At 43.9% G+C, this 21,591-nt stretch overlaps 3 protein-coding genes across 8 annotated transcripts in view; 2 read left to right on the top strand and 1 right to left on the bottom strand.

The window, feature by feature from the left end:
- Positions 1-4: 4 nt before the first annotated feature.
- ddx20 (DEAD (Asp-Glu-Ala-Asp) box polypeptide 20) lies at positions 5-7,412 on the top strand. The gene is made up of 11 exons (XM_071476401.1): positions 5-252; positions 1,322-1,416; positions 2,101-2,269; positions 2,366-2,480; positions 2,666-2,808; positions 3,507-3,645; positions 3,757-3,815; positions 4,509-4,591; positions 4,733-4,838; positions 5,660-5,761; positions 5,892-7,412. Exons 1-11 carry the CDS (start codon positions 57-59, stop codon positions 7,130-7,132), a joined length of 2,448 nt encoding a protein of 815 aa, XP_071332502.1. The 5' UTR covers positions 5-56; the 3' UTR covers positions 7,133-7,412.
- A 315-nt stretch (positions 7,413-7,727) lies between these two features.
- Positions 7,728-9,999, top strand: LOC139620654 (D(2) dopamine receptor-like). The gene is made up of 2 exons (XM_071476408.1): positions 7,728-9,014; positions 9,685-9,999. The coding sequence occupies exons 1-2, from the start codon at positions 7,935-7,937 to the stop codon at positions 9,838-9,840; spliced, it is 1,236 nt and encodes a 411-aa protein (XP_071332509.1). The 5' UTR covers positions 7,728-7,934; the 3' UTR covers positions 9,841-9,999.
- A 557-nt stretch (positions 10,000-10,556) lies between these two features.
- Positions 10,557-21,591, bottom strand: part of kcnd3 (potassium voltage-gated channel, Shal-related subfamily, member 3) — a 96,860-nt gene continuing 85,825 nt past the window's right edge. For 2 of the 6 annotated variants that reach the window (XM_071476403.1, XM_071476402.1), the window contains exons 5-10: positions 19,629-19,730; positions 16,837-16,917; positions 16,669-16,701; positions 16,431-16,523; positions 14,855-15,114; positions 10,557-13,381 (exon numbers count right to left, since the gene is read on the bottom strand). In XM_071476403.1, the coding sequence (XP_071332504.1) occupies positions 13,207-13,381; positions 14,855-15,114; positions 16,431-16,523; positions 16,669-16,701; positions 16,837-16,917; positions 19,629-19,730 (744 nt within the window). In that variant the 3' untranslated portion in view covers positions 10,557-13,206. Of the gene's footprint in view, positions 13,382-13,749; positions 13,823-14,854; positions 15,115-16,430; positions 16,524-16,668; positions 16,702-16,836; positions 16,918-19,628; positions 19,731-21,591 lie in introns of all 6 variants that reach the window. The other 4 variants (XM_071476406.1, XM_071476405.1, XM_071476407.1 and 1 more) reach the window with 3 other exon arrangements.

Here is a 21,591-nt window from a genome sequence, read left to right as displayed (position 1 = left end):
CGCTGCAGCTTTTAACCGGCTGAGTGTGAGCACCGGCGGTGAACAGCTCAGTCAACATGGCTTCCTCCGTGAGGAGAGCAGCCCACGACATAGAAACTCGAAAGCGAACCGACGACGTCCTTTTGTCGGAGGGGATCGACTTCGGCTCCCTGCTGCTGTCTCAGGCCGTGCTGGAAGGACTGTCCGCCGCAGGCTTTCACAAACCCTCCCCGATCCAGCTCAAGGCCATCCCGCTGGGCCGCTGCGGACTCGGTGGGTTCACAACACGGTGTGTGTGTGTGTGTGTGTGTGTGTGTGTGTGTGTGTGTGTGTGCAGATGTCATGTTGCACTCATCTGTAATTCAGACAGAGACTTGCACGATTAAAGACGTGTCATTGATACCTGCTGGCCCCGGTGTGTGGCTCCTGTGTTTCCATCCCAGGAATCACATAGCTAAGATTTTTTTTAAAGAATAAGTTTAACATAACTGCACTTAAGGTGGACTGGCTTGTGCAAAGCTAGAGTTGTCAGTCTTTTGTCTTAATGATTTGCATGTTATCCATCTAATGTTAAAGGGTCATGTTGACAAGCCCTCCCCCCGTGGTACCTAGTTTTGGTTTAATCCAGTTTATGAAAGATCCATCTGCCAGATTTCTACCACCACCCCAACACAGTGGATGTAGTTTCTGGTGCTCACAGCATTAAATGATTACATCCAAACACATTTTACGAGCAACATAACTTTCTAAAAACAGTGTCCCCCATATTTTGGATAATCCACAGACCACGTTGTCAGTGTTTTTCATAGTAGCTACTTCTCAGTAGAAAGTAGTTTGAGTAAAACTGTTTGACAATGGAATTGTAGGAATAGAAAAGAAAAAAAAAAGACTAGATGCCATCAGAAATTGTTTTTTTATGATTTAGGTGAACTGACCCCTTTAATTGTGTAAAAATAAATATAAAGCTTTATACTATACATATCAGCAAAAACTTCAAATGTACAAGTCAGGAAAAATGCCCCACATCTTCACAACCGGATAAAAATATATTTTTATCATATGTTTATATTTAATTCTTCTTGCAGGTTGTCTGTGTCGTGCAGAGGCTCCTGCCTGCCGCTGTGAGGCAGAGAGCAGTTAGTGCACCTGAAGTGAACACGTCACTGGTCAGACAGTTAACAGTGGATAGGAGGCTCTTGATCTGATGCAGCAGATTAGGCACTCTAGTCACGAAGCATCAGTATAGTACCTAATCAAGTTTAATTAACTGTGGAAATCAAAATTGGGATCAGGACTTTTCCCACTAATTGTTCAGTCCTCCTTTGTCCATCTGCTGTTTCAGATTTGATTGTACAGGCCAAGTCTGGCACAGGAAAGACATGTGTGTTCTGCACTATCGCCCTGGACTCCCTGGTCCTGGAGAATCCGGCGACCCAGGTGAGTGGATTTACTCCACAGTGGATATCAAGACGGATAGTGGATAATGTATTTTTTCCCCTTGTATATGTTTCATTGTATATATGAATGTGTAAATTCCTTCAGGAGGTGGGGATGGATGAGTGGAGGTTTGAGTTTGAGTTAAGGCCCACAATTGCTGTTCTGCTGTTCTGTTATGTGCAAATAGATGTATATGTATATATAAAAAACTGGAAAAAGGTTGTTTTTTTTTTTTTTTGTACAAATACTCGAAATGTTTTTAGATGATCAAAAAAAGAGAAATGTATTTTTCCCATTCTTTTAATCTCACTGATGAATGCGCCTTTGCTGGAAGTAATTACCAGCCTTAAGGTATCTTTAAACTGATAAAGAAAGAAGTCCTCGGAGGGGAAAACAAAAGTTTCATTTTGTAGTTATCTCTTATCCCCCATTTTTTTTAACCAACAACAGATGGTCATGAGTAGAATCACTTTGGTATTGGGGGTTTTAATCAGATGAGTTTAAGCTGCTCAGTGTCAAAAGTGTAAATGACAGTTATTGATAACCGTCTGGCTTTGCTGACGATCTGGCTGCATTTTAGTGGACTGTAATCTTATTAGCTGCAGGGTCTGTCTATCTACAATCTAATCCCAATTAAACGGAAGTGGTTGTTGACATCTAACTTTCTTCACAAACATCCTGCAGGTTCTCGTGTTGGCTCCTACACGCGAGATAGCCGTGCAGATCCACTCGGTAGTGATGGCCATAGGCTGTGCCATGGAGGGCCTGGAGTGCCATGTTTTCATTGGGGGCAGGCCTGTGAGTCAGGACAAACCCCACCTGAAGAAGTGCCATGTAGCTGTGGGCTCACCTGGTAAGAGGCCAGTGGAATATTAATAATGAGGCCTAATCTGGTTATGTAACCGTCATACCTTGTGTCCTGTAACTGTGTTCCTGGTTGTGTACACAGGTCGTGTCAAGCAGCTTATCGAGCTGGGCATGTTGTCCACGGCCAGCATCAGACTGTTTGTTCTGGATGAGGCAGACAAGCTGCTGGAGGAGGGCAGCTTCCAGGAGCAGATAAAGTGAGATGGACAGGACCGTTTATAATCACACTCATGTTTAATAATAATAATCATGACGTTTGATAGACTGAAGCCTTTCGTAACAAATTTGGATAAATGAAATACCGTATAATGCACTGATGCACATTTACAAACCCACAAATGCTGAATCTCTCCAATCTCCCCTGCCCGTCGCTCCTCTTCAGCTGGATCTTCTCCTCTCTGCCTGTGAACAAACAGATGCTTGCGCTCTCTGCCACCTACCCAGAATCCCTGGCGCAGCACCTCACCCGCTACATGAGAGAGCCCACCTTTGTTAGACTCAATCCCAGTGACATGGGCCTCAAAGGTAAGACCCTCTTTCACGGTCAGATGTGGTGCTATCACTGCCACAAAAAGCTGAGCAAAAAATGGAATTTAAACGGTGAAAGTGTCAGTGTATAGTACCTGACCTATCAGCTCTCTATAGTTAACATATTTAAACTGTAAAGGGCCAACAGTGAACCACTCCTCTGTCTAACAGGGCCCCTGCTCAGACTCTCTGACTCTCTGGGTCAAACATGCCGACAACCGGCTTTTCTTTGATAGCAGGACTGGAAAAAAACAACAACACATACATGTTTATTTGCATATAGAGTGGGGAAGGGAGATCTGATCACAAGTGGTGACTGGTGACTGATGAACTTAGAGCTGTCCACTTGTGATGGGTTCACCTGAGTCACATGTCGATGCCTGGTGTTAACAGGGCCAGAGACTCCTCAAAATAAGACGCATTGCTGGGATATGGAAGTTTGCAATGTGACATGTTTTCAGGGCTTATTTCTCTTTGACAGAATAAAGTAAAGACCTTGTGTTTACTTTTTAGTTTTTATTTTTCTTCATTATGTACATAATGAATTGTGGAAAATGACTTCATCTGAGATTAAGAAAATGAGCCTTGATATTCACAGATGGCTGTGTATACCCAGTCATAGGCATACTTAATTAATCAGTTATACATGAATTAATGTTCACCCATGTATGTTGTCCTTGTGTGGCCCCTGCCAGGTCTGAAGCAGTATTACAAGCTGGTGCAGTCCCATCCGTTAGCTCACAAGGTTTTCGAGGAGAAGGTGCAGCACTTACTAGAGCTGTTCAGTAAAATCCCATTCAACCAGGCCCTGGTGTTCTCCAACCTACACACAAGGTAACACATTATCTCGCTGCATACCCTCGTCTTCATGGGTGCTGTTGAGTGTATATATGTGAAAACTGATGATGTGTCGGGGAGAAACTGATGTAGGATTTGCTCCCACAGGGCTCAGCACCTGGCAGACATCCTGTCCTCCAAAGGCTTACCTGCTGTTTGTATCTCAGGTGAGGCGGGCTCTGAAAACCAGTGGTATTTGTGTGCAGTGTAGTAATAACATGTTCATCACCCAACAGAAAATAAATGGATTTAAATTTTAATAGTTTGGGTTTTTTTTTTTTTGTACTGTTAGTGAGGCATTGCTTTGGGCTCCTGTAATGTGTCATAGGTGTTTATCATTGTTTTTTACATGTCAGACTTAAAAATGTGTAGAGCTTGAGTGCGCAATTGGTTTCTGTGAATTAAGGCTGCTATAATAACTATAATTGTCATTATCAATTTTATCTTATTTATCTTTATATTATCTCATTTTCTTGATTTTGTGCTGGAAAAAAAAATGTCCATCACAATTTCCTTGAGCCCAGTGTGATTTCATCAGATTGCTTTTTTTGTCCAACTGACACTGCACACCCTAAAGATGATTCACTTAATTATCACATAAGACAAAGAAAATCAGCAAATTCTCACAGTTTAGAAGCTGGAAACAGAGAACGTTTGGCATTTGATTATCAAAATACATGATTTTGATTCTCTGATATTTTACTGTTGATTGACTAATTGATTGGTTCAGCTCGACAACTTGTCTAGTTTTTCCTTTTTTGTGTACAGGATAACAAACACAGGATTTGTATTGTGGGCTTGACAGCAGAGTCGATTTCAGTTGATCAGATTTAACGTGATGTGTGTGATGGCCTGTGCAGGTGGTCTGAGTCAGGACCAGAGGCTGGAGGCGATGTCGAAGCTGAAGCAGTACCAGTGCAGGGTGCTCATCTCTACTGACTTGGTGAGACGCACACATCTTTGATCTCTGTGCTTTCCATACGTCTTCATATATCTCTTACAAGTGTTGTGATGGGCTTGGGTTGATCAGCTCCTGTGCTTTAATCCTGGTGGTCTTCTCTCTGTGTCCTGTTCTTCCTGTCAGACCTCCAGAGGTATAGATGCAGAGAAAGTCAACTTGGTGATAAACCTGGACGTACCGCAGGACTGGGAAACCTACATGCACAGAATCGGACGGGCGGGACGCTTCGGTTAGTCCCCAATACGGTTTGGTTATGGCAGGAGCCAGAAATTAGAGGCGACCGCAAGCAGTGTTGTGTGATATTCAGCAGTTTCACCTTTTCACATCCCCCAGTCAGGCAGCCCAGGTGGCTGATGACAGTGTGCAGCAGCAGCAGCAGGAGGAGGAGAAAGTGTCTGTAGAGAGGTTGCCTCATTATTGCAGAACCTCTCTTCTGTTTGGATCGCATCCTGGAAGAGACAGCATGTTGTTTTCAGTTGGACACTTTCGCCCACTATCACTGACTCAAAACCCAAACTGAAATAGCTTTAGGGTGATTATTACTTGCTTTGTTTTGCTGCATTCGCTCATCCCTCCTGAGTAGGTATGCTTTAAAGATGGCATATCTTTTCAAAAACCATATAATAACAGACAGAGCCGGTTCAGTGTCGCAGTTCCTGCAGAAAAGCGTCCCCCTCCTGGTGGTGTAATATGTGTATGAAACAGTCTCTTTCGCCTGTTATCTCGCTCTGAATTAGACTTCATTTGCTTCATTAAATTCCTCTCTCTCTCAGTGTTGAACACCATTTTGAAGATTAACTTTTACTCTCTGAGGGATGAACAGGTTTGACCCCTCTCACAAGGGCAATAGGTTCCTAATCGTGTGCATTTAATTATAATTATTTTGACCTAACTTGTATTGTCTTGAAAACAGAGGGTAATTCAATCTTAGCTTGGACACAATGTATGTTTATGTGCGTCTGCCATCCCTGGATACACAGCTCACACACCCTCCTTTACCCCTGCCTGTTATGTGAATAGGTTCTCATCAGGATTACATTTTGTTTGTAGGCACTCAGGGGCTGGCTGTGACCTACTGTTGCCATGGTGAGGAGGAGAACAAGATGATGGCCATTGCTCAAAAGTGCGGCCTGAGTTTGTCCGCATTGCCCTGTAAGTCCTGTCCACATGTGTTTGAGGAGTTCTCCTCTATTCATAGATTCCTTCTCTTATAAACAAAGCCTTTAATTTAACGTCAGTGTGGGAAAGTAGTTCCAGTCTCACGTGTCTTCTGTCCTTTCAGCCACCATAGAGCCTGGGTTGATGGACGAGCCATGTGACTGGGATGTCTGCACCGAGGCTTCCACTCCAGGCTCCTTATCAAAGCTTGTTTCCAGGACAGAGAAGAAGAGGCGTGACAAGGCTGACCTGCCTGCTGCTGCTGCTGCTGCCTCCATCACCGACCAAGCTGTAGCAAAGCCAGAGAGGACCCATCCAGCGCCCAGGCGTGGAGCACCTGGTGAAGGAAACGCTAGAAAAGCATCTCCTCCCAGTCCTACTCAGGCGGCGCAGGCTCGAAAGCAGCTGCAAGACGCTCTACCGAAGATCCCTCCTCTCAGCTCGTTCAAGAGTTGCAGGTCAAGGTTTATGACCTTTGAGGAGGCTGAGTGGGACTTCCAGAGCTTCATTACCACGGGGCTGGGGAGAACAGTGGAGGTCATCAGAGAGTTTGGAGGTCGAGAGGACGACAGCAGCAGCAGCAGCAATCAGAATGGGCATAGAGAGTCTGTGATGCTTTATGATGACGGAGCACAAAATTTAACACGAAAGAGAGAACACTGGAGAACGAACTTTTCACCTCCGAAGTCAGTCTCTGGGTCTTCAAGCTCCCAGTCAGACACGGAGGAGAAGCAGCAGGATAATGAGACAAATTCAAATCACACCAGAGGAGGCGAGAGCAGAGCAGTGATGCAATCTCAGACTGATGCTAGAAACACACCAACTGTACCCAAACCAAAGTCAAATCCCAAAGCTTATAGCACTGCACCCAAAACACATCACCAGACAACTGGTGCATCAAATGGGAGAGCTTTGTTTCAGCCCGAGAGCTATGATCCGATGCGTGGCGCAGATTCAAACAGGGAAAACAATCGGGCCGCTCCGGCGCAGACTGGCAGAAATGAATCAAGAAAGATGAAAGAAGAGATTAGGAAACGGAGCAAAAAGCTCTCAGAAAAGATGGATCGAGCGCAAAAGAGGGACAGGGACGAAGGAGAACAAGATGAAGACGAGGAGGAGGAGGAGGAGGAGGAGGAGGAGGAGGAGGAGGAGGAGGAGGAGGAGGAGGAGGAGGAGGAGGAGGAGGAGGAGGAGTGCAGTGCTGAAATTTACTGGAGAGCCTGCTACAGAGCCTGGAATGATTATTACGCCTCCATGTCTCCCTTTCAAGAGCAGGGCTACCAAAGCTACTACAGTGTAGCTCACAACTGGATGGCAGCTTATCGTATGAATGCTGTCTACGTGGAAGAACTCCTGAAATACTGAGTTGTCTGCGTCTCTTCTTCAGGATTTCTAATCAGTGTTTTCTTGTGAGAAAATGTGATTACTAAGACAGAGCCCAATGACAAGTCTGACGTGTCCCGCAACAGTCAACTGAAGCAGCAGGACTTGGGTAAAAATGTTTGCACTTTGGTCAAACACACAGCACTAAAGTTTTGTTTCTTTTTTGTTTGGTTTTTTTTTTGATTGTATACCTTTCAACAAATTCATACCATGTACTGTACATGAATTCTTTTTCTATTAAATGACTATTATGGAGCATGAATTTCTGCCCTTTTCTGTTATGGCTCTGCACCGTCACAGTCAAGATCTTTACATTCAAATCCTTTAGAGCAAACACATCACCGGCGATTAATCTAACCTGATGTTTATAGAGGTGAAGAGGGAGGAGGGGGAAAGAGAGGGGGGGGGGGGCTGTATGTGCTCTCTCCAGCAAGGTCAGACAACTCCACACGCTCCTGATTACAGGCCAATCAACGGCTACCTACCATTCACCCAATCAGTGCTGGGCAACACGAAAGACAAACACCCTTGAATAAATTAATTTAAACCAGAGGCCCACTTCAACTGTGTTTTTTTTTTTTTTTTAACCATCTGTAGGATTTATGTCACCAATTTAAATCATCATTATGCAGCAGCAGCAGAGGTGAATGTTCTTTTATGCTCTCTCTGAGCCGCAGCGCGCTGATGCGGACTGTCACCATGAGGTTGTTTGTCCGGAATGTATGACACACAGATTTCACTTTTAAAGGCGTCATGAAAGGAGGCACAAGACGCAGGTGAAATTATGGATATTCACACTTCCTGGAACCAAACGGCCGCGCACAATGAGACGCACATGGACACCATGTTTCTCCTGTTCAACTGCACGGTCTTAACCTTGACGTTAATCTTGGGGCTGCCCGGAAACCTGTGGATCTGTTGGGCTGTTTCCAGAACCAAGAGCCTGCAGACCTGCAACAATGCGCTGCTGGTCAGCTTGGCCGCCAGTGACCTCCTGAAGTGCTCCGTGGACACACCGCTGCTGCTCTTCTCTGTCCTGCACTACGGGAGGCACAGCCGGGTGTCGGTGTCTGTGTGCACCCTGCAGCAGTTCACCTATGCCCTGTGCAGCTGTGTCCAGCTGCTCACGCTGGTCAGCATCAGCGTGGAGCGCTTCCAAGCCATCGCCTTTCCTTTCCAAACCGAGAGGAGGAAAGCGAGGGTGCGCCTCTGGATCCTGTCCATCTGGCTGTGCGGCCTCATCTTGGCTGTAATCTCCCTGACTCTCTCCAAGAAAGCGCTTTTCTACATGCTCTGCCGTCCGCACATCGGGGGCCACGGCGAGGGGCGTCTCCGGTATTCGGATCCATTTGGACCCTACGTGCTGGTGCCGGTGTGGGGACTGTCTCTGGCTTTGATCGTTATCCACTACATGCGGATATTCAGAGTTGTGAGGCAGCACCGGAAGAAACTGTTCAACCGGGGAGTCCAGCTGAGGCCGACGGTGTCGGAGCACGTCTGGGCCTGGCTGAGTGTCCCTGCTCACCCGGCGCCACGGACAGATCCACGGGGCTCCTTCAAGTCTCCAGCCCATATGGGCTCCAGCAGCCCGCCGCCTCCCCGCCGGGCGGTGCTTCTGGTGGCCGAGGCCGGTACTTCCCGTGCGGGCGCGTCCACAGGAGGAGGACTCCCCCCGGGGAGACCCCCGGAGATCGTCGGGGCAGTGTGTCTTCTGACACCCGGGGCCAGGGAGCGGGGGAAGAAACAGATGGAGGGGAAAGTGGCGCAGCGTTTTGGGTACATAATCATTGCGTTCACGCTTTTCTGGGTGCCCATGGTGGTTCTTTTGCTAATGAATGTCAACTCTTGGCAGGACACGGACAGAGTGAGTGTGGCAGTTTTTTTTGTTTGTTTTTTTGTTGTTCAGACAATGCTGCAATATCTAAATAATAGAACCCCTGTGCATGGTAATACAGTCCTGCAATGTACACAGTAATACGTTTCTGATATTTGTCCTAAAGTGGCGTGCAAAACATTAAGCATCTTTAAAAATAAACAACAAAACCACAACATCTAACAACAGAAATGAGATAAATTAAATACAAAGTAGTAGTCAACAAAAACTTAAAATTTAGTAAAAAAGTATTATTTTTTCTGGGCTGTTGCATTGCACAGCTATATCTATTACCCTTGTCACTCACATAGTAGTAGCTGTTGATAAATCAACCATAATTTCGAGGATCCATTTGGTAATGGAAGAAATTAAAAAGATTTGTTGCTTTGCTGCTCCATGTCTGTCATTACAAATTGAATCTCTTGGTTTAAAACAAAAACAAGCAATCTGAAGATGTCACCTTGGTCTCTGGAAACTGGGACATATATTTTTTTCCCAGACATTTTAGACTACACAATTCACCAAAAATTAACCAACAAATTAATGAATTAATCAATCACAGCCCCACCTCATACTGTAGCTGCTGTGCAGGGGGAAAAAAAATATTGTACAGGTTTTGTGTCCTTGCACCATCCTAACCTCTCTGCTGTGTTTCCCACAGTTGCTGAGGGAGCTGGAGACGTCAGCCATGGTGCTGACCTGCATGCAGGCTGCGGTGGATCCTCTCATCTACACTTTAGTCACCAGACAATTTCGATCTGAACTAAGCAAGGTCCTCTCCTCCATCCCAGGATGTCCGCTGAAACCGAGAGACTGAAGCTTCAAGTCTTTGATAAGAACATCTGGGTCACAAGGACTGCACCTTTGGGATTTAAAAATACAACTGAAGCTAGATGTACACAAGCCACCGCCTTGTGTTTTTACACACACTCACAGAGTGATTCAGAGGCAAGAAGAGAGCCCACAGACTTTGTATTTGTGGCAGATATAGATGTTTTATCAGGCGTTTCACAGTCGGGACACAAGACAAGGTCATACATAATATCCAACACCTGACAAGATACGCACAGCAGTAGTCTCAACAACGACAGGTGGCATAGGAGGGCAAAGCAAAGAGTGAGAAGAAAACTGACTGAGCCCAGAAAAAGACAATCAAAAGAGAGTACATAACAGAGAGAGAGAGAGAGAGAGACAAACACAATCACAGACCCCTGTTTTTGTTGTTTGTAAATAAAAATGCAATCCTTCGACAGCGGAAATATGCTTACATAATAATTGAAACTGTGTCATTTTGAAAGTGCAGCTGAAACAAAACAACCTGTCTTGACACAGGAAAGCAGGAAATAAATCACGTTTAATCACTGTTCTTGCAACAAAAAAATACAGGGAACCTCACTTCTGCCGTTACCTATGTCAGATCCTTGTTGTAGCTTTCCATAGATTCTAAATGTCAGACTTGATGCTGTGAATATGAAGTCAATGTCTTTAACCCCGGTTTTAAAATTACACTGAAAAAGCTCTGCCTGTCTGTGCTTGTCTTCTTTTTTTTTTTTTTTTTTTAACTCCAGGTAAATTTGCACACAGTTTGACTAAACACTAATACTGGATCTAGGCCGCTGTTGTCACTGTGTACAGAACTAAATTACCAGCAGTATTAGCTCTCTATTAGGAATATCAGAGGTAAAACACACCCTGTTCCAACTCAGAATCTTTTTGGCTATCAACTTCGGGTTGACACGAACCTCAGGATCAGACTGAACGAAAGCACAACAGAGGAGTCTCAGTGTCGTGATGCACTGATATGGTACCAATATGCTATATATTTCCACCCATACGGGCTGATATGATGATGATGATATGCGTAATTTTAAGTCTTAAGTACAAATGCACGTGTAAAACTGGTTAAGCTTTTCAGATATCTCCATCTTAAGGTAATTAAATACTCTTTTTTTTTTTTTTTTTTAAAAGTCCATGATACATTTTGCCGCAAGTTTGACAGTTGTTTTAAATACAATATACTCCTACAGGAAAAGAAAGAACATCAGCTACATATGGGCAGACATAATGTTAGACCAATTCCAGTATTGCTTTTGAAATATGCTCTTGGCTGATGGACAGTATGCTGATTTAACGGTGGATCTGTAGCCCCGTCTGTGTGCTCTTGATCAACATTGTATTTCATCTCTGTGGAGCAGAAGTGGGTGCTTAGTCTGCTGTGACTGAAGCTGTTCTTCAGTGAAAGCCCAGCAGTGGTCTCATCCACCTAAACAAAGACAGACCTAACTGTCTCTGCAGCTGTTGGACTCAGAATGACATTCAAGATGAAAAAGGCCAACAGAGAGAGGCATCAGCTAGGAGGTTAGCAGAGCTAAAAGGTCGCCGTCCATAGTTACAAAGGTCAACTTTGATGGGATTTGATGGTGGGTAATACTAAAGTTTCACGGTGGCTCTGCGAGTCGAGAGAACAGACAGAATAGCACATGTTTTTGGTGACAGAGATCTGTGGATGGCTCGTCCAGTGTCCTCCATGTCTCTGTGGTCACCGTTACAACAGACTTCCCTGCTTTAAGTTCTCCAGAAGATAAAGTAAATAAAATCCTTTGAAACACCAAGGAGGACAAAAAGTACAAACACCAAGTTTCCTAACCACATAGAGTACACACATACTCAACGGCTTTGAAAAACGCCTGCTGAGGTCGGGGAAGAAAAAACGTTGACAGCTATAAAGACTACCGAAAGCATACTGTTGTTCACACAGGAGGTAGGGATACAACGGGACAACAACGAGAGAGAGAGAGAGAGAGAGAGAGAGTGAGAAAGAGAGAGAGAGTGAGAGAGCGAGAGAGAGAAATGCAGAGAGGCGCATGAGGAGGAGAGAAAGACAGAGTGAGGAAGAGAAAGAGAAAGAAAGAGAGAGAGAGAGAGAACAAGAGGACAGCTTCACTGGTTCTGCCAAACGATGGTCAAATATTACAAAATATTCTATTAACAATATTCACAAAGAACCCGGGCTCAGGACAGATTTGTGTCTGAAATTCTCAGCAAAAACCTTGTGCTTTTAATTGTGGTGGTTTGAATTAAAACATTTTTTTTTTGTTTTGTTTCTTTTTGGAGAATTGAGTTATTTGAGGTCCGTCGGGCTGTAAGAGCCAAAAGGGAACAGAACAGGCAGGGAGGGGGAAATTCAGGAAACTATAAAAACAAATAAATCTCTTTTTACTCCAGCAAAACAGGCACATATTGTGTAAAAGGCTCGGAGCTGAGAATTTCAGACAGAAATATGTGCAATAAACCCTTCAGAGTGGCAGCTAGTCAAATATACCATATACTGAGCCATAGAGACTTCCAGAAGAATTGAAACACAAGTTTTCAATCAACTGTGACGAACACATACACACTCACGCGCACACACACACACACACACACAGGCACATACCTCCTATCCAAAACATCACAAATCCTCTATCTAGCAAAAAGTCACATACACTCATTCACAAATATGAAACTTATAGGTGACGCCATCACAGACACACCTACCAGATTTCATCTTTTAAAGAATTTTCACTCGAGTGGAATAATATTGGACCCGAAAAGGAATGGCGGCAGATTTTATCATCCATCGACAGGTTAGTGGACCAAAATGACACAAAACGAAAGGGCAGGGTCAAATCAGTGTGAGAAAAAAGTTTTGATTATGTGATTCCCTTTGAGTTCTCTTCCTTTTCCCTTATATCTCCGGCAAAAAAAAAAAAAAAAAAAAAAAAAAAGCAAAAATCATAAAAAGGTGCTTTGTGCACAGTGACACGACTTGCTCTGGGAACTCATCGACAACACTTGGGAGGCACACTCTCACTCGCCTCCTCATCTAAAATGACTCCCTACACATATTTCCTGCTCTTTCACCCACACACACCCACACCCGCACCCGCACACACACTCGCATACGCGCACACATGCATGCCAACCACTAACATGAATATACTGTATCTAAAAGCCATCCTCCATCTGTACAGGGAGTCCGTGTCGTTACAGTACATGACCAGCAGAGGGCAGGCTCCACCACGGCTAGACTAGGACTCTCCGTGCTTTCTCCTCCATCATTCCCAGTCCTCCTCTGTCCCTCAGTCTGTCTCCATGAGTCTTTATCTGTCTTTCTGTGTGACGCGTCTGCGACCCCTAGTCTTCACAGTGCGGACACCTTCACAACGTTCTGGTGGGTGGGGCCCGCGGGCAGGTGAGCATCGCCCTCAGGGGTCGTCACTGGCGGTGTGGGAATGCTGATGATTGCTGTGGTGATCTGGCTGCTCTGGCAGTTCAGGGGTGCTGGTTCGTCTACGCGCATGTTCAGACTGGAGCGGCTACAGAATAGGAGGAAAGCAATTTAAAGATTAAGGATAGTCCGACATAATCTGAAATATTTCACTACAAGTTAGCCTTTTGGGAGATGGGTTTTTGACCAGAGGTTCATGTCTCACACTAATTGTGGTGAAGGAAAGGTGAATGAAAAAGCCTCCTTTCTCCTTCGACAACTTCCTTTGAGGAGCCCTTAATCACGTCAGTTAATCCCTTTCAAAGTGAACAAACCCCAGAAAATCCCGTGTTTAAATTAAATCACTATTAGTGTGAATGGATCAATATGACTTATCTGAAAATCCTCATGTTTTACATCTGGCTTTTTGAAGCTCCACTAAACTATATTTTTGACATAACCATCAAACCAACTGACCCAGTATAACAGTAATGGGATGCTGGTGGTGCCAGATCCACAGCTGTCTCAGGTTCGTCTTGCATGGAAGTTGCTTCGGTTGGAAAAGGAGATAAATGGAGAACAGACAGGTGGAGATTTAATGGTGTCTGAAAACAGACAGCCATCAGGGCTGTGCTGTGACAAAGTGAACATTACCATTCTGACCAAAAGACCCAGTGTAATAGTAATGGGATGCTCGTGGTGCCAAACTCACTGAGCATCTCTGCAGCTCTACACAGCTTCAGCTGCTCATTAAACGGTCTGCAGCCTTTTCTAGCAAACAACAGTGAGTCAGAGTAAACAGTTGCTGGTGAAGAAATTTGAGTGCCTCTCAAACGCAACATGTTTTCCTCCGGAGTTTGTGGACCAAACCAACAATGAAAGGTGCATAAATACTTGACACACATTTGTCACATGACCAGAAAAGCAACACCAGTGGCATGCTCATGTTGCTCTGTGTCTTCTGGGTGTGTGTGTGTGTGTGTGTGTGTTTTTTTTTTTTACAAAGCTGTTGATGGACAGACAGTATTAAGTCTGTGAGTTTGATTTGGTCTCACTGGTTACAGTTGTCAAAAATCCCTTTATGCCGCATAAATTTCAACTCGTAACCTGGTGATGCTGAATCCTGGATAAATACAATATATAATAAATAAAGTTAAACATTACTGTAATGCCTCATTCTGATGAAATGAAACACTCTTTCTCAGATTCATGGACAACTAAAAATAAGTGGACCATTCAGTTAATGTTGTGGGGACAATTTGACAGTAAATTAGCAGCTCGTTGTCACTTGTCATTAGTTACATGGTGGCTAATTAGGCTAATCGTAGCTGGTGGTAGAAAGCCTTTATTCCTAGCCAGTAGCCATTAGAAGGTTTTTGCAAAGATGTTGCACGACAGAACAGATAATGAAAGAAAATTGATTTTCAGTAGTTGTTTTCTTCACTTTCAGCTGAATACAACCGCTAATGAGCAAATATGAGGAACAAATTTGTTACAAAACACACTGTGTTTGTCACCACACACAAACTGACAAAGGACATTCAAGTCTTTTTGCCCTGACCTGTGGGAATCCTGATCTCACCTGGTGCTGAGGGGCTGGATGTGGATGGTGCTGAGCTCCTGCAAACCTTGTTGGTGTGTGTGCGTGTGTGTCAAAGGCTGCATGTGTGCTGGGGCACTGGCATTCGGTAAAGGGGTGTGATGCTTCTTGCTTCTGCGGGTGCAGCAAGTGCCCGTCACGCCGTCTTGGCTGGAGAGGGAGGGGCTTCGGGACGGGTAATTTTGCAGCCCCGCCTCCAGGTAGCTCTGCTGGTAATACTGCTCATCCACAAACTCATGGTTCTGCAAACAAAGACAAAGAGAACAAGACCGGCACAGGGGAAAAGACAGGGAGAGAGTCATAAAAAAGATGTGACATTTACAACATTTATATTTATGACTATGTACTGTGTATGGCTTGATATAGACTGTCATTTTCTGCTTCATAGCCTGGGTCAATAACTCCTCCGTGAATGTGTGATTATTTTTTATATCGTTGTGTGTGCGTGTGTGAGTGTATGCACACGAACATTGGAGCTTAGCTCAGAATCAATCATCCATAGTCTGAGTTTCGTAAAGCTTCTATAATCAGTACTTGTACATTAACAATAGATCACATGTCCACTTCTGTGTGAACCCACTCAACACCCAAATCCAAACGTCTCATCAGCTCTACAGAGCTTTGTAGCGTCTTTCAGCTTAGTGCTTTGGTTTTATGGCCCACAACTGTTTTGGTTCCCGCTCATCCGCTCACATTTGTGTTGTTTTTGGTCATGACAGGCAGCTGTTTTAAGCAGAAAACCTCCAAACACACACTGTGCTCTATCTGCCCAGCTATAAACAGCAGTCAAAGTTGGTGCTGGGGAGTTTAGTGGAGCATTTATTAGCTAAGAGTCAGGTGATTCCCTCAGGGGTTGGTGGAGAGAAAAACAGCTTAAAGACAAGCGAATATTGGGCTTAAATTAAAATCAGGTGGACACAAACAGTGTCTAGAGTAACTAAGAGTCTAAACCAATAAATGTTGCTCCTCTTCTGAATGAGTAAGTTGGCGACTGTTTGCTATCAGCGATAATATATCAGTGTTGTGTTTACAGCTCATTCCAGCTGTGATCAAAAAAAAAAAAAAGTTCTTATTGCACCCTTAACATACATTCATACTGGACTTCTTTTGGTCCATTTCCACACATTTGTAGAGTGAAGAATGAGAGTTTGGGTTTGTGCATGTGCACCGGTGCATGTCAGATTCTTTCGTTTGCCAGGCTGAAACACACAGTGCGTCTGTATCACATACAGGCAGATGAGCGCGTGTTGCAAGGGAAATGCAGTGTACCGGACATCACGCTACAGTGAGCTGCACTTACCCATGCACATACAAACACTGTAGATCTATACACATTGTGCCTGGCTGTCAGTTACTTTCACCTGATGAGCTACGGCCACAGACAAATGTATGGATGATTGCACAATTTGGGCTTTTATCTTGAAGTTAAATTAATATTTTAAAATCTGTGCAACTGAAATTCAGGTGTGATTCTGGAAAAATCAAATGTACATGTAATGTGTTTATGTGTGTGTGTGTGTGTGTGTGTGTGTGTGTGTGTGTGTGTGTGCACACTCACAGTGGTCTTCTCCAGACAGTGCAGCAGGTGATGGTGCTGGCTCTCTAATAGAGAAGTAGACTTACTTAACCGCTGCTCCTCCTCAGTGGAACTCTGTAACACATAGACGCACAGACACACACAAACAGAAACACAAACACGCACACACAGAAACACAAAATTAGCTCGATGCCACATTTTCTTTCAGGACTGCACTAATCAGATGAGGGAGGTGTGCGGCCGGCTGCTGTCTCAGTACCTGATCAGAAAGGTTCATCTTGTATGGAAGTTGCTTCAGTTGGAGAAGGAGACAAAAGGAAAACAGACAGGTAGAGTTTTACTGGTGTTCATAGTTGTGCGTTGACAACAGACAGCCGTCAGGGCCGCAGTCATGCCAGTCAGACACAGGGAACATTACTATTCTTACCCTGAGAGGCATGTCTGCTATCATCAGTGGAGCCAGTGCATTGATCTGTGCTGGAAGGGAGACTTCTAGCACAACTCGCCCCTAATGGATATACAGTATATACAGTTCATATAAAAATTTCCATTGTGACATTTTGCCTCCATCTCTGTTATATCAAAAGCTGGCTACAGGCGACTCGTTAATGACTTGTTTTCCATATTCCTTATTTTTTATGCCGTGGTCCGTTTACATGTTTATTTGTGTGTGTGTGTGTGTGTGTGTGTGTGTGTGTGTGTGTGTGAACAAGTGGGTGCTATTTCTAGTTCTGTGGTGGTTTGGATGCGAAACTCACTCACACTCTCAGCGGTGAGGTGAGTCAGAGAATAAGTGGATTATGGGATGTTGTGGATCTTGGAAGAAAGTAAAGAAACCAGTTAAAATAACTAAAGCAACATTTGATTGTTAATACCCAGCAGTTCATTTGCCTATTACTTTTCAGCCCGTATGTTTTTTTTTTTGCTTTATTAGACCAATAAATCATTTTACTGCCAGGCCCTGAGGAAGAGTTAAAGCTTGTAGATGACATTTCCTTCGTGCAGACAAGACACATAATATTATATTGTAAAGCTTTTAACATTTTGCTATCTACTTGCTTTAAGCACACTTTGTTTCCAAGGTAATATTTGGAGCAGACTTTTTTATTATTATCTGGAACAATATAAAACAAGATTTGAAATTTAATACCCTTATACATCTAACATCTAACATCTAAGGATGGTTTTCTAGAAAAGCTGGTGCTCAAAAAAGATTTCTCTGCATTATTGTCATAAATACTAGTAATAATAGCCTTAGCTTGAGCCTGGGAAGATGTCTCTTCAGGATATTGCAGAATGCCATCATTGGTGTTGTCAGAAGTACAATAGTGTTTCACATATACAGACTTTCAATGGGTTGCATCAGTCTTTCCCAGCAGAACCTGTCATAGAGCTGGATATAAAAAAATGAAACAAAACAAAACAAAAAATAAACAAGGACAAAAACTACTGCCCTGATCCTGCATGCTCCACAGCACTGCCGGAAGGCAAGTAAAATGCCATGTTTGGAAGATTTGTAGTAGCAATTTTCTGTTTGTTAAGCAGGAGGCTGGTGCTGTAAGCAGAAGCTTCTTTTGCTGAGAGGGTACATTCCTGCTCCGATGACTCAGTTTGTCCGAGCCAAGACCGCTCACCTGTGTTCATGCTTCTTATCTGTACCTAACACAGCAGTAAAACACAGGTGTTTAAGCTGAGTTATTTCAGTGCTTCTCTATATATGTGACTGCGAGCCCGCATCAGCAGTCTGTCTGGAGGCGGCTATGGCTCACCACCCAGGTGGCCACCATACTGTAGAGTGGAAACAGCTTGATCTGCTGAGCGACAAAACACACTGTGTCACTCTGCATGGTGCTGTGCACGTTGTTAGTAAATAGCTGCATTAACATTACACTTAAGCTGGACAACAATTAACATTTTATTGAGATGACATACATCTTAATGTATGACCTTATGGAGTGTTAACTGTTGACTTTGGACATAAAGTCCTGAAGCTGATATAGAAAGAATGTGATATGACACACAAAATATATTAAACAAAAAGAAAATGAAAGTTCCATTTATCTGCGCAGACAGCTAAGGTGACTGACTGCTCATGAATTTAAATAACTGTATCTATGCAAAGACTGAAAAAAAAAAAAGTCCTGAAACACTGATAATGTTGCACTTAATTACTTTTGAGCTGTCGCTGCACAATATGGTTAAGGAAAAAAGTTCTGTTATTGTATTTTCAATGATAGATAATTGTGACTGTGATAATGAGTTAGTTCTACTGAACAAATACATGCATACATATTGGTTGTAGTGTCTAAAAGAAGCAGTGTCCATGCTACAATAAACAAAATAAACCACCATCTTATATGGAATACCGTCAACAATATATATATCTTTTTCAAGATTGTCTATTAAAGCTGTTTTGTCAATAAATATTTTTAAAACTTAAAACAAACAAACAAACAAAAAAAAACATGGGATAAAGCAAGATCACCATTCAATATTTCATATTCAGACAAGCTTTACTCATGACGCTTGCATTTAAGATAAATGGAAACATAACCACTTACATAAAACCTACACTGCAGCTGCTGCAGTATATTGTTTCTTGAGGCAATATCAATATGAAGTTAATGCATTATTCAGCTATAGATTGAGTATAAGGACTGCTATTGAAGCGAGAGGGAGTGAGGGAGAGAGAGAGAGAGAGAGAGAGAGAGAGAGAGAGAGAGAAAGAGAGAGAGAGAGAGAGAGAGAGAGGAACATAAAGCAAGAGGGAGAGGGAGCACTTGTTTTTGTTTTTGCTCTTGCACTGTGTCAGCCCCGGGCCACTATAATGCTTGTGAACCACAACGTTTTGGCGAAGCCTGGAACATCCTTGAGTTGTGTTTACATTTCCTGCTGCATTGCCTGAAGCCAGTTCCTCAGATGGGCAGCTGCGCTCAGGGATGCTCACATTAGAAATGCCGCTCAGTGACGAGATCACAGTGAGCTGCTCTGATGGGATGCTGGGTGCATTCTAAGAACTGATAATTAAAGGATGGGCGAGCGAGGCCTGCGTTCAGTGACTTGGTTATTGCCCGCTCTGAAATCCTCAGAACCATCTTTCCAGGAAGATGCAGAGGTCAGGCTTTCTGGGTCATCATTTAAAAAAAAAAAAACAGTACAAATGTGGGTGTGTTATGTGAAGCATATGTGGTCCCAGTGTGGTTCAGAGGCTTTTCTTACCGTGAGCTCTAGAGCTTCGTTGAACAGGCCGTTACGCTTGCTGTGGAGGAAGGCACTGGAGCTTCCCGTCTTGGATATTCGTATCCTGGCCAAGCGGGCTTTCTGCAAAAAGCAAGACACCACAGAAGCCACCTGTTAGCAAGTGCCTATACCATATCACATGTCAGAATGACTGGGTATCATCCTGACGCATCCCACTGGTTCGAGCTACAGCACTTTCACACGCTAGATACTTTCGTTGTGATCTTATAGATCAAATCAAACATGTGCTACTAAAGCATTCACTCTCATCTCCTGTGATAAATTCACTCTGATCCCCCGTGATACTTATGAATGATTTATGGTGACTACACGATAACACATTCATTGGGTAGAAAATCAGTTAGAGAGGCAGCTAGGAGTAGAGCAGGTAAATCCTGTATGAATTAAGCAGCTAAATGTCATTCTGCATCTAAAACCCTGAATTCAATTTATTTGGGCTGTTTCTGTGCTGCTGTGTTAGCGGTTTTGTTTCGCAAAATAAGTCATGGAAGTGTCAAGGCCCATATTACTCCACGTCTTCACTCATGAGCCGCTATGTTTGTGTCGGCATCCTTAGTTATCAAACCTGTACAGCACGGTAAGTGCACAGTCCACTCTCTCTCTCTCTCTCTCCTTCTCTTTCTCTCATGCTGTCAAATCCCTCCAGCGAGGCAGCCCGCAACAGAGGTGAACAGGAAAAGCGAAGGAATACGAGGAAGAACAGGAAAGACTCCGGTCTTTGGAGTGAACTCTTTATACATCAGCAGCTTTGACACAGTGGACGGACTCTTCCCCAACGCCCTGGTTTTAGCTCTAACTGAAACGCACAGTTGTTATGTGAATGTGTGTGAGTCTGTGTGTGAGAGTACGTTAGTTTGTGTTCACAATGAAATACACATAAAAACGTGGTTCTCAGTAAATCTCTTAGTTAGGCAGAACAACTGCCTTTACAGGATAGTGTAATCTGAGTCACTCACTTCTCAAAGGCCCACCATTTTCCCATCAAAGTCAAGAGCTGGGTGTCAGGGTGGGAGCAGCTATAATGTGGGTGTCTATGTGTGTGTGTGTGTGTGTGTGTGTGTGTGTGTGTTTCTGTTGCTTCTCTTTCTGCATTTTAAAAATAGAATGACGGATTCATTGAAGGGAAATTGGAAGAAGGATAATGTGAGGTGTGTGAATGATGAGCAGACAGACAGCTCGTTTAGCAGGGGGCCCACGTGCTGCTGGGGGGTTAATTGAGTGTAAGGATGTGTGTTTGCATATATCTCCATGTGTGCTAACGCATGCACGCCTCATCTTCATCACTGAATTTCCATACATATACATATGAGCCATACAGAGAGCCAGAAGAAATACCTTACTCAGAAAGAGTATGCTAATTCAAGCGCATTCCCTCCACTTGAGTTTCATTTAAAACATGGTAATGCTTGTTGACCTGCGGGTAGCACATGCCGTAATTTAGTAATCTAAAGAGAGGCTGGGGAGATAAACAGGAGTGCATGTGAACACACACAGTGGTTAAAGTATAACATTGCATCTCGAGCACAAACCCAACTGCTGTCAAATTGCTTACATCTCCTGTTCTCCTGCATCTTTTTACCTCTCTCACCCTCCCTCCCTCCCTCCCTCCCTCCTGCTCTCCTTGACAAGTTCCCCTCGCTCTCTCTGTGCCCTCTCACTCTAACACCTATGTACTGTATATTTGTGCTGGCGCAGCACTCCGACAGGCCTTTGGGATAACCCTTCTTTATGTTCTGGCATTGTACTCAGCCAATGGGATTGTCTCTCTGGGGTCACCATATAAACAGGAGCCTGTGACTGTGGCGATGGTTGCCAGGCAGCGCAGGGGTAATGGAGGGGACGTTAAGAACATGTCCCGCTAGATTGAATCTACTTCTGCGGCACTCTGATAGATTCCCAGGGCTTTTGGGATGCGGGTGCT

The sequence above is a fragment of the Trachinotus anak genome, unplaced genomic scaffold (genome assembly GCF_046630095.1).
Source record: "Trachinotus anak isolate AG129_WGS33_773 ecotype Australia unplaced genomic scaffold, CSIRO_AGI_Tana_v1 ptg000004l, whole genome shotgun sequence".
In the NCBI taxonomy this organism is placed as follows: domain Eukaryota; kingdom Metazoa; phylum Chordata; class Actinopteri; order Carangiformes; family Carangidae; genus Trachinotus; species Trachinotus anak.
Note: the sequence above shows the minus strand (reverse complement) of the source record. Positions and strands in the feature narration are given on the sequence as shown.